Source organism: Lathamus discolor, chromosome Z, assembly GCF_037157495.1.
Source record: "Lathamus discolor isolate bLatDis1 chromosome Z, bLatDis1.hap1, whole genome shotgun sequence".
In the NCBI taxonomy this organism is placed as follows: domain Eukaryota; kingdom Metazoa; phylum Chordata; class Aves; order Psittaciformes; family Psittacidae; genus Lathamus; species Lathamus discolor.
The window spans coordinates 55393968-55406763 of record NC_088909.1 but is presented as its reverse complement, the minus strand read 5'-3'; the positions used below and the strand labels follow the sequence as shown (position 1 = coordinate 55406763).

General features: G+C 43.5%; 1 protein-coding gene across 1 annotated transcript in view; it reads right to left on the bottom strand.

Annotated features, from left to right (window-relative positions):
- SVEP1 (sushi, von Willebrand factor type A, EGF and pentraxin domain containing 1) overlaps positions 1–12796 on the bottom strand; it is a 128669-nt gene that overhangs the window by 18726 nt on the left and 97147 nt on the right. The window contains exons 37-42 of the mRNA XM_065661517.1: positions 10460–11132; positions 5965–8744; positions 4536–4761; positions 3301–3456; positions 1992–2055; positions 1105–1278 (exon numbers count right to left, since the gene is read on the bottom strand). Coding sequence (XP_065517589.1) covers positions 1105–1278; positions 1992–2055; positions 3301–3456; positions 4536–4761; positions 5965–8744; positions 10460–11132 — 4073 coding nt within the window. The remainder of the gene's footprint in view (positions 1–1104; positions 1279–1991; positions 2056–3300; positions 3457–4535; positions 4762–5964; positions 8745–10459; positions 11133–12796) is intronic.

Here is a 12796-nt window from a genome sequence, read left to right as displayed (position 1 = left end):
TAATTCAGCACTAGGACCTTGCGACCATGCACTAGCACTGAGGTCATGCAGTAAACACAGTGAGAAAGACTATCAGTGACCATCAGAGACCCCTACTCATCAAGAAAGTGCGTGTGTAATTAGAATGCAAACATTATAATTAGTTCCTGGAAAATCTCATGTATATGTAAATAATTTCCTGGAAAAGCTGTAAACATGCACGAGTATGCTAAATATATAGCTGGCAAGTGATGGGTGAGCTCACCTTTTGCAAAACTATTCACATGTGCACCCAGTGCTGCAATGAAGAATGCCTGCTTTCTAAAACTCCAAATCTAGTCTTAGAGAGCTTATCTGATCAACTTTTATGGTAACAGCATGTTCAGAGTGATCAAGAATATTTCTCCAGAGCAGGCCAGAAGGTGCATTTGCAGCCTCCTTTTGCTCTCTATACAGTGGAAGGCAATCTCAAGATGTGCCCAAGAAAAAATGACAGTAGTTAAGAAAGATTTTGCCCCCCTGTCCCACAATTACTGTGGAGGCCAGGCAAACTTGTCAAAGGTGAGAGAAGAATGTAAGAGGTAGGACTATGACATCACCATGAGAAGGTCAAAATGATTTATCAGTAAAGACTAAAATCTTGGCATTTCCTTCATAAGCTGTATGAAATAAGTCATAAACCCTTCTTTGCATGCTCCTGCAATTTTCACCTTCTGCATCACAGAGAACCAAGATCATGGGGAACTGAATCCTGACCTCCAGACATACAGAGCAGGCAGGACATATTAGCCTTGACATAGCAGAGATGACCCATCCCAGCCCATGGTGTTGAAGGCCCTGAACACCACAATGGAAAGCACAACAAATACAAGCAGACCCCACCTGTCCCTTACCTACCTGAGCATGACTCCATGCTTGTACCATTTTAATGGGCCAAAAGGAGCTCCCTTCAGATCAGAGAGGAACTGGCACTGAAAACTTCTCTGCTAGCTTTTCCCCTGGCTCCTCTTGTCACAGCCCTCCAGCTGGAGGGGGAGACTGGGAAGAAGCTAGCAAAAGCACTCTCTCACTTTGTTCCCCGGCTCTCCTGATAGCTACCATCATGTTGCTGTGCTTGCTACTTACGTATGCATGAAGGGGCAGAGGGGCTCCACTTTTTGTCAACGTGGCAAATCCTTCGGCTTGGTCCCTGTAGCTCAAAGCCAGGGTCACAGCTGTAAAATACCTCACTGCCAAGCAGGAACTCCTCTCCTTGAACAGATCCATTTTCTATCATATCTGGGAGCCCGCATGAAACCCCTGTAACATGAGGAATATGTTCCAATCAGACATAATGCATATGTTGTATCCAGTTCACAGCTGCTCCACAGGTTTTACTCTGAGACAGGGAAAGAAGACAGTTTATCTGATCATTCCCAGATATTTGCCCCTGTGCAGCAGAACAGTATCATGCTTGGTGCTTCTAGTTCCTCCTAAAAGACAAAATCCATTGTGGCTACGATGGCAGGAAGCCTCATGAAATTTCACTGTAGCCACTTACAGCCAACAGCTGATGTCCATGTAAGTACTTAAGTAGAGACATCTCTTTCAGCACTGCAGTCACTGGGCATCAGACATCTCACAGAAGTGAAATACCTTTGGGAATGAGTATCCACAGTTACATTTGAGGACGCTAAACACCTGTGACTCCTGGTAACTAACATATACAGAGGTCCTCAGTAATCCCAGAAATCATGACTCAAGCATCAGAACTATTTAAATTTGGAAACTGTCTGCACAGCTTACTTAGGGGTACAGGAGCAAGGCAGCAAGGTGTAGTGATTTCCTTCATATTATTGCCTGCACACTCCAGCAATTCTGCAGCTCTTCCAGGATGTTATCAATGGTACTTACTAATTTTTTTAAGCAAATGCAGACAGTATGAGTAATAAGGTAAAACGAACATTAGTGTTTCTTGTTGTGTAATTATGTAACTTGACCAACAGTAATTTATAAACTCAGGTGGAACATACTTCTGCACACCGGCACCGTGCCACTCCAAAGCTTGTCTTCTTGGCAAGTCCGTTCTGTATCACCCTGTGAAACAAAAGAAAATGTTCAAAGAACAACTTTACTTTGTCAGCTACTTTCTCTCATCAACTCTAGTATCCAGCAAGGCCAGGCCATTTTCCCTCCATGTGCAACCCACATAAAGAGATAGTTAAATGCCCCCATGTCTAGTAAGAGAGTTTAGGGTACAACTCCTTCCTGCAAAATGACGAGTACTGCTTATAAACCAAAAGTTTGTGGGACCTGTTAGTCGGTTCTCTTCTCCTTCTCTCGGAGCATCAATTTTCTTGTGAGTTCTACCATGCTTGTTCCTACTAATGTATTACAATGACAAATTTTCTCCTTCCATGACTCACAGAAAAATCTAACTGGTGTTTTTTTCAACAACAGTACAAGGTTGTGTTTTATTTTGACCATATCCCAGACAACTCATTCTTTAAATTTGCTTATAGTTATTTCTTTCTTAAATATAAGCTTTATAGCCAACCTAATAGCCAAAAACTGATTTCTTATTTTATTCCAAGGCATGAAGAACAACATCTAAATTTGTCTCTTGAAGTAATGTGCTTTCATTACAAAGCAAATCCATTGATAAGGGCAGCTATTTGACATGTTATATGGCATCACACACAACGGAATTTGCTTCCCAAACAAAAAAAACCCAGTACTTCAACAGAAGACAGACTGACACTAGGTGGCGAAGCTGGAGTACAAAGCTCGGGAGGACTTTCGACTGTATTAAAGTACTGGCTTATCTCCTCCAAAAATTACTTGCAACAGCAATTCTATCTATCTGACTAAATATGAACCCACCCCTTCATCCCCAGTGGTATTATATACATGACAAATAAAATTCATCGTTATCTAAGCATTCTCTAAACTCTGCGTACTTTTATACTCTGAGACTGAGTGAATTCACTCCTAACTGGGTGAATTGAAGAGAGCAATACATGAGAAAGTAACTCAGTAACTCTTCAATTCTTTGTGGTAACAAGTACATATAATGCTGCATCTGTAGAGGGCTGAAAGAACCTTCAGCTAAAACAAACAAACAAGCAAACAAACCAAAGCACTGAAAGGTTCAAGGACTATTCCAGACCTACCAGCAGCCTTCCTACAGAAAGTAACCACAACAGCAGATATCCAGCTTCTGGCAGTTAAGGGAATGTATCAATATGTACCAGACACAATACATTCTCACAGTCATCACATAAGAACTGAAAATGACAACTAAAGGCTCAGAATGGATGGTGGCGATTTGAGCTTGCTTACTTGTAATTCATAGCCAGAATCACATTTATAAAGAACCACATCTTTGTAATTGTATCTAGTGCCAACCACAAATCCATGGTCTGGAGACTCAGGCATCCCACAGGACACAGGAATGCAGATATCATCAGAGAACAGTGGCACCCAAATGCCGCTCTCCTGAAAAATAAAGGTAATTAGAAGTGTGAAGACATCACTTTACATGCTTAATTCATATCTAACTGAAAAAGTTAGGAAAATCATAGTAAAAACATTCAGTGGCGGTGGGTATGCAGACGTGATTGATGTAATATTATCTGTACAATCCTTAGTAAAACTCAGTAATTTAAGTAACACTTTAGAGATGCCAACACAGACTGTAGCACAGCTTTGGTAGGAATGTTCAGCTTGGAATTACAAGACAGAAGGAACAAAAAGTACATGGAGAAACACATGTTTGGAAAAACAAGTTCACTTGTACAAGATCACAGAATAGTTCAGGAAACACATCAGGAGAAGAATGAAAACTACAGCTGCCTGATTCCATGACTAAGTGCGTCAGCTGCCTTCCCAAGCTCTCTAAGGGAAGTCAGATACCCGAAGAGATACTCATCAAACAGACCTACGCCTACTTCCACAGATATCTGAAACAGCAAAATGAGGGGGAAATCTTTCCTTATGAAGTGCTGATTCAGCAAAAATTTGCATGCTTAGCTTTCCTCCTGTAAGGTGACTTACTGACTTAGAAGAGGCTATTTACAAGCTCAAGTCAAGGTTGTCAATAGCTAATATGACAAGAGATTACAAGCAGAACTGATGAAGATGTTTGCTCTTTAACACGACAGAGGATTCCAGTTTCTGCAGCTGAACAGTGGATTAAAATGCATGCTGCCTGTTATTCTGGAGAAAAAGAGCTCTGCATGCAATCCTCAAAGACATTAGAAATCTTAGACGTATGAAATACATCTGAAATCTTGGACCTAATTTTTTACAGACTTGGACATGATTTTTTCCCTGAAATTATAAAAGGAATGCTTTTCTAAAGGACATTATTAGTTTTTGATGGAAAAAGAAATAAATAATTTATAGTTCTATATGTCTACACATAGAAAACTAATAATTGCTCCTATTTATTTCACAGGACATGCTCTAAATTTTTATGTTGTATGCAATTAAGAGTCAAAAGGTACCATGGGCAGGAGGAAGATTCTTGAATTCAACAAAGCCAGCAAAATAAAACAGTGCAAGTAACACTATACCTTGCATGTAGATGTGCTTGCTCCCACCAAAGTATAGCCTTCTACACATGACAAAGTGATGTTTGTGTTCAAAGTGAAGTTGTCCCCAAATACTATTACATGGGTGATATTTCCTGGGAGCGGACACTTTCTGGGGCAACAGGAAATACTTTGAGGAGACCACTGTCCATCTTCCTGGCAAATGCGTACGTCCACCTCTGTCATCATTGTGTAGCCTTCCAGGCATCTGCAACACAGCATGAAGACCTGACCACAGAGCCACAGCTCGGAGGAGCTAACCCATAACTTACAAAGTCAGACTTCTCAGCATTCACTGTTCATAAGCACACCTTGGGATTTCTCTATTATATCCAGGTAACTCTGTAAGAAGCATGCCTGGACTGAGTTTATTCTGTTGCAAAAGCTGGAAGCTTCAGACTTCACCTCTGGCTGCTTCATGGTGCTGCAGCACCACAATGGAAAGATAGTTCAAAGCTCTAGTGCTGAACACTTTAGTGCAGTTCCGGCACTGCACCTCAGTTTTGCAAAGAGGGCTTTTGGTTAGGAAAACAGTCTGACAGCACCAAGCAATTCTAAGAATGATCTCACTTTCTTCCAAGAACAAACCAAGCCTTAGGCTGACCACAGGCAATTTCCTTACACATTTAAAGCTGATTTATTTTGTTTCACATGGTGCTTCAGGAAGAGCAACTCAACGGCTTGCACAACTGGGTTCACTAGTAGAAAAGCATATGCAAGCACTCCTCTCACCTTGTTGAAGATGCATGGAAATGACTGATACCATTAAATTCATCAACATGCCATCTCCCAGTTACATCCCATACAATAATTTGCTTCTACTGCAAACAAATATCTTCCCTTCTGCTGAAGAATTCCTCACTTTGGAGAAAGAGATCTGCACTGTGCATACTTCTGCAAATTAACAAGAACTGCCTTCTCTCATGTCTGACAAAGGAGTAACTTCATCAATACTTGCTGACAGTGCAGTGTTCTAGTACAGAAACTGGGACAAGAGGGAGATCAGCCCTTCTGTATTACAACAGACATCTGAAGCAGGAGGAAGTTGTAGAAGGGGTGTGAAAAGGGGAGAAAAACTGCACACCTTGCTGACTTCTGCTGCAACCTACCTACTAATAAAACCTGAATGTGCAGACCCGTGTTCGACAGAAGAGGAACACAAAAGGGAAATGGGAAATCAGAGGTGGTGAAATGCAGCCCAACAGGCTGAAATACCTTGTTTGAATTTTGACAGCGGTCCAAATAATATTTTATATGTGCATGGGAACACGGGCTTTGTCTATTTCAGCATGTGATAGGGATTAACTTTCCCTTTGAAAACTTGCACTAACTGAGAGTGCATAAACCTTCCATTTTCATTCCTTCAGAGATTTTATGGAAACAGAATGGCAGCAGGCAGCAGCATTCTTACCTGTACTGGACCTTGCTCCCATAGGTGTAAGTGTTCCCAAGAACCTCTGCATTTGGCACAGAAGGTGGTGGGCCACAGCTTAACAGCTCACAGCTTGGGTATGGCTTCTTCCAGACACCAGTCTCCGCACAAGTCAGTTCTGGACTCCCCTGCATGACAAAACCTGTCAAGCAGGTATAGATGATGGTGTTTTCATCTGTAGAGCTGCTTCCATTGATAAATGTGTTAGGGATGATGGGCGGAGAGCCGCAGGAAATCTGCCCACAGCGAGGAAACCCAGAACTCCACTTGCCAGCTGCCTCGCAAGTGACTTCAGAAGGCCCTAGCAGTTTGAAGCCCTCCAGGCACTGAAACTGGGCACTCCTCCCACAGCTGAAATCTGTACCAAGAACGACCCCATTCTGAATCTGTGGTGAAGGACACAGGCAGGGTAGGCAAGATGGAAGCCTTCCACTCCAGGAGCCATTGGATAAACACTGACGTAATGGATTGCCATGTAGCTCATAACCAGCAAAGCACACATACTGGGCAAATTCCCCATAGGTAGAGCCTGAGCCATTTAGAAAGCCATGGGAGATGTCTTCAGGAGGTCCACAAATGACTGGCTCACAATGTGGAGCTTCTGAGTCCCAGGTACCATCACTCTGACAGGTAAGTGTAGACACTCCTTGCAGGCTATAACCTTCGTTGCAGTGATAGTGCACTTCTTTCTTAAAGCCAAAATCTGAGCCAATGATTCTCCCATTGAGGAGAGGCAGCAGTACAGGACAGGTCACAGCTTTGCAAACTGGAGCGATTCCACTCCAGCTTCCATTTTCAAGGCACACCCTTCTCCTGTCCCCATCTAACAGGAAACCTTCATTGCAGCTGTACTCTGTATGCCTCTGGAATGTGTACTCCTCTCCAGTCACCTGACCATTCTCCAGAACTGGTGGTGGGCTGCAGGAAACAGGAATGCAAATCGGTTCACTGCCACTCCATTTCTGGTTCTCTTGGCATCTTCTCTCTGTGGGGCCATTTAACTGGTATCCAGGATCACATTCATAGTATACAACACTCCCATACGTGAAGTTTTCCCCTGTTATGTTCCCATTCATAAGCTGGGTAGGTAAGTTGCACATTATTGCTTTGCAATATGGAGCAGTGTCGCTCCACTGCCGACTTGGCAAACACAGTCGTGTGTCAGAGCCAACAAGTGTGAACCCTGGATTACAGGTGTACTGCACTGCACTGCCAAGCGTGTTCTCAGTGAAGTGTAAAAAACCATTCTCTGGGGGAGATAACAAGGTGCACTCTATTGAAACACAAGCAGGTGCACTGCCATTCCAAGCCCCATCTTCTTGGCAGGATAGAACAGGGTTTCCCAGAAGCTCGTAGCCAGAGTAACATGAGTATAAAATTATAGTTCCAAATAAGAAAGTGGTCACCTGCATTGCACCACCCACCTGCAAAGAACTTTTGAAGTCTTTCAAACTGTCAGCCATTAACGTATGTGAAAGGGAGGGGCTCTCTGTAATGCTCTCCTGGTCAGAACGCCTTTCCCCATGCCTCACTTGCACGTACTCACCAAAGTCAATGTGGGGAGGCAGGCCACAATCGGTTGGGAGACAGGTTGGTGTGGAGCTAGACCAGCCTGATTCTTCACAGGTCTGCATGGCAAGGCCAGACAGCTGGAAGCCTGGCACACAGCTGTAAATGACCATGGCCCCATAGCTATAATCTGCACCCTCCACAAAGCCATTCTCAATGGGCTGAGGGGGCTGGCAATTTATGGCTTTGCAGGAGGGAACCTCTGTGCTCCAGTCCCCTGTCTCTAGGCATCTCAGCATTTCCTCCCCTTGGAGCTGAAAACCTCTGTCACAGGAATACCTTACAGTCTGCCCGTAATGGAAGTTTGTGAATGAGCATTTGCCATTAAGGATCTTCTTAGGCCTTGGGCATTGAACAGGTTTGCAAGCTGGTCTTCCTCCAAGCCACTGGCCATCTTCTCCACAGAGGATAGTTGTGTTCCCCACCAGTTCAAAGCCTGGTTTACACGTATAGAGGGCTGTGCTAAGGAAGGTGAGGCCCTGCACATCAACAATGCCATTCTGAATTTCTTCTGGTTGGGGGCACTCCACAGGAATACATTCTGGCAAAGGCAAACTCCATGAGCCATCAGCCTGGCATCTGATGGTAGGCTCTCCTTTCAGTAAAAATCCATCCACGCAGATGTATTTCACAGTGCTACCGAAATGAAGTGATGAAGTCAAGGGGTTACCAAAGGGGATGTATGGAGGTGCAGAACACTGTACTACCTTGCAAAAGGGAAAGGAATCATTCCATTGTTGGGAGGGCAAGCATTTCAGCACAGAGGAGCCATGCAAAACATAACCCTCCTTGCAAGAGAACTGTACAACACCGACTTGGTAAGTCACTTCCCTCAAGACCAGCTGGTTTTCTGCCAAGGGTGGTTCTGGACATTTTGTTGGCACACACTTTGGGCTTTGCTTTTTGCTCCATTTCCCAGACTTCTGACATGTCCAAGAAACATCTCCAATCAGTTCATAGCCTTCGTCACAAAAAAACTCAACTTTGGAGCCCATATCAAAAGTTTCTCCCTTGGAGTAGCCATGACGGATGGGTGGTGGTTTACCACAGCTGAGAGGAACACAGTAAGGAGGTGATTCACTGTACCACTGCCGATTGGCTTGGCAGGTAAACACTGAGCTCCCAACCATCTGGTAGCCAGACTCACACTGGTAATTTGCCTTATCCTCAAAGAAGTGTCCAGTTGTTTCCTGCAAAACAGATAAGACAAGGACATGTCTGAAGATGCGTGACTGGGGCAATAGGAAGCTGATTTAATTTCTTGTGTTCTCTTGGTCTAGCTTCTAGCTGAATCCCAGAGAGCAGTAAAGACTGTCTTAACGGAATGAATGCAAGTAACTGACATAGAATGTCTTGCCTCAAATGATGCACTCTGCTGTCAGGAAATCTGACAGCAGTATCAAACCAGAAAATTCAAGGCTTAAAGGTAAAAGCTGTAGAACAGTTCCTCTGCCTTTCCCCCTTCCTAGCCCATGAGGTCAAAATATGTGTAGACACGAAAACAGAAAAGAAATGGGCCAGAAGACGCTGCCATGAAATGGCCTATTGTTGGTATGATTCTTTAGCCTACAGGCATTTTCAAGGCTGGAGTCCTCAGATGTACTACTACCAGATGTTTATAAATGCCGACGTATGCATCTACAGCGTCTGGAGCAGCCAGCTCAGAAGGCCCTCAAAGTTGCAGGCTGAGCTCTGACTGTGGTATTAAAAATGTCTCTGACTGGAAGGAATATCTGCAGGGGTGGTCCTACCTAAGGAAGACACACAGAATGATACGTGTTAATTAGAGGATGTATCTGTGTGGCAGTCTGAACAGAAATTGCTGCTATTGCTGCTGGAAGCCCATGCAAGGAATCATAGAATCATAGAATAGTTAGGGTTGGAAAGGACCTCAAGATCATCTAGTTCCAACCCCCCTGCCATGGGCAGGGACACCTCACACTAAACCAGCCCACACAAGGCTTCATCCAACCTGGCCTTGAACACCGCCAGGGATGGAGCATTCACAGCCTCCCTGGGCAGCACATTCCAGTGCCTCACCACCCTAACAGGAAAGAATTTCCTCCTCATATCCAATCTAAACTTCCCCTGTTTAAGTTTTAACCCGTTACCCCTTGTCCTGTCACTACAGTCCCTGATGAAGAGTCCCTCCCCAGCATCCCTATCAGATACAACATCCCCCAATTTTTAGCAAATGCAGATTCCCTGGTAGCTAGATGTAAGGAAGGAGGGGAGGACGTTCAGAAAAATAAAAAAGTGCTTTAAAAATTCAATGGTTTAATCTTTACAACACTGTTTATGATCTTCCTTGTCACAATATTACCCTTGTGCATCAAAGCACAACACATGCTAAGTAATTGTTACAGGTCTGGGCTGCCACAAGGGGATTTTTAACTTTAGGCATTGTTGCAATGTAATCTCATAAGAAAAGAGAAGTTCTGACTTCAGTAAAGTGTGCTTGCATCAAAATGAGAGAAAATATCCTAAGGTGATTTATCTATCGCAAATCAGATTCTTTTTATAGCAGTGTAAGTGTAAGAGTAAGTAAGTATAGAGTAAGGCTTGTCAATTGGCAACAGTACTTCGAACGTCTCCAGATGGCACTGGAAAGGCACCCATGGGACAAACAAATTAAGAGTAAGACATTAAGGAAATCAATTAATTGCCATATTGCATCTTGACTCTCCTAACAGAAAACCCACTTTAAGACAGGAGATCCCACGGAAGTGTCCATGTTTTTCAGACATGATTCTGGCGCAAATCCACCTGTTCCTCCCTTTGCTTATTAAATCCAGTGATGTCTTCAGTTTTAACAGAAGAGCAAAACAGAAAACCCCAGCAAAAGAAATTGTGTAGTCATACTCAGTTTGCTATTACCAGGCAGATGAGAAAATTCATTCTATACCTCAATAAAGCCATTCTCAAGCTGTGGTGGTTCTCCACATGACACCGGGTGGCATGTGGGCAAACTGCCACTCCAGTTGCCAGTGGCCTCACAGGTCCGCTTCTTCTCTCCCTTGATGTAGAACCCTTTGTTGCAGCTGTAAGCCACCACTGCTCCGAAGCTGTAGTTGGCCCCACTGGCATAGCCATTGCTAATGTGGGGAGGCTCTCCACAGCGAACAGGGATGCACTGGATGCTCAAAGGAGAAGGATTCCACTGGCCCCCTCGAAGGCACTCGATCTTGGCCGAAGTGTTCAGAACAAAGCCTTCCATGCACTTGAAGCTCACAATGGAGCCAGCTGCAAATCTAGCTTTACTAATGGACTCCAGGATGCTGTATGAGACGGTGGATGGCTTTTCACAGAAATCAGCTATGCAGTGGGGCATCTCCCTGCCCTCTGGAGGCACCCACTTCCCTTCTGCATTGCAAAGCAGCTGATTGTTATCAGCCAGGCTGTAGCCATCTGAACAGAAGTAGTAAGCTATATCTCCAAAGAGGCGGTGCCCACTCTCTGGTGATGCATTTTCCACATGGGGTGGTTCGTCACAGGATACTGCCAGGCACTGCTGGTGACTCACACTCCACTTGCCACTGGCTAAGCACTCGATGGTTGCTGGGCCAACTAATGTGTAACTGTGGATAAGGAAACCACACAGGAAGTCAAAAAGACAAGCACTGCCAAATGCTACCTACAGTTTCCTGAAGCCCCTCCAGTACAAGCTTGTTTGCTAGTACCCCAGAAGAGAAAGATCCTTTACAAAAGCTATGATCAACTTCAAAAGGAAAACTGTAAGGCCTACTTGACCATGGGTGAGGTATCACAATGAGAGATATCCTAGTACACCTTGTGCATATTGCTTCCGTCTTGTCTGTTCATCTGATTACCATTCCTCAACTTTCATTTTGGTTGAAACAACTACAACAAACCTAGTATCGTACTGTGACAGTCCATAAGTCCTCAAATAAATGATGTCACCGACAAATTCTTCCCCTTGAGCAGAATTGAATGGAGAAGGAAGAGATGAAAACGCCAAAAGGCCATGTAATGCACTGGCAATTTTTTCCTGAAAAAAACCCAAAAATACCCCCCAAAACCAAAAAACTCACAGTAAAAATTCTTACAAAAGCCAAGAACCATAATTAATGCATAATTAATTCATCTGAAGAAATCATCTTCTACAATAAAATTCTACCACATAATTACTGTCAGTGTCCCTTCTGTCTCTGGGATGCAGTGACAAGCATTACTTACTCCTTGCTGCTCATCACCCCACTCAAAACCCTGCTGCTTAAACATGCAACAGTACAGTCACAGTACTTGTGGCTATCTTCTTTCTCAGTTTTGAAATCTCTGTGGTGTGCTGTCACAGATAGCAAAGAAACAATTAACTACTGCAAAGTTCCCAGTGACTCTTTCCAGCTGCAGGCTGGAAACTGGTTGTTCAGATTTTGATAGCAACATCTGTGAAAGTGCTTTGTTTTGTTTGCAGGATTTGTTTTCAAAGCCTCATGACTGGACTCCAGAAAAAGAGCCTATTATGTGCTAATTATGTGTTATATGACCCAATCTATTTACTGTCACACACAGCTGTGACCCTCTTTAAATTCTGCTATCCTAACCAATTTACAACATTTGCACAGTGGGGAAGCAGCTTTTAAAATCATAATACAGTCAAAGAAACTGAATAAGGATGCTTTGCTTCAATTATTTTTCAAATATTGCAAAGCCAGTTTATAATCCTAGCTTATCAATCTTCCTTTTTACATCACAAGCAGAAAATCCTCCAGTCACTTAGGGCCTGACCTGGCAAAAGCTCTGGATGCCTGCTCTGCCTTATGGATAGACCAGTTTCAAGAAATTCAAGGAGACTGATCTTGCGAGAACCTTTGCACATGCTTATCTTTACAGCCTGTGAACAGAGTCCAGCATTACATTTATGCTTGACATCATAAATACAGAGTCTCAGGTTTGATGACATATGGCTTGAAAAGGTCACTACAATGAGTAGACAGAAATCAAAGAAAAATAATGCATCTCAATGAACTAGGAGTCATAGTTTTAAGGAAGCAGAATTAAGAACACCAGAACAGACAGTTGTTAAAACACACCAAACAGCTTTCCTATAGCCTGATGAGCCAGGGAATTCTTTATGATCAAGGCCTTGAGTTTACCACAGAAATACTAGTTCTGTAGTAACTTCGAGGCAGAGGGCTTCCTATTGAATTGGTTTATCATTCCCTGTGACTCCTCACAATTCTCCTTTTTCAGAGTGTATGCAGGTGCTCTGAAACTACTT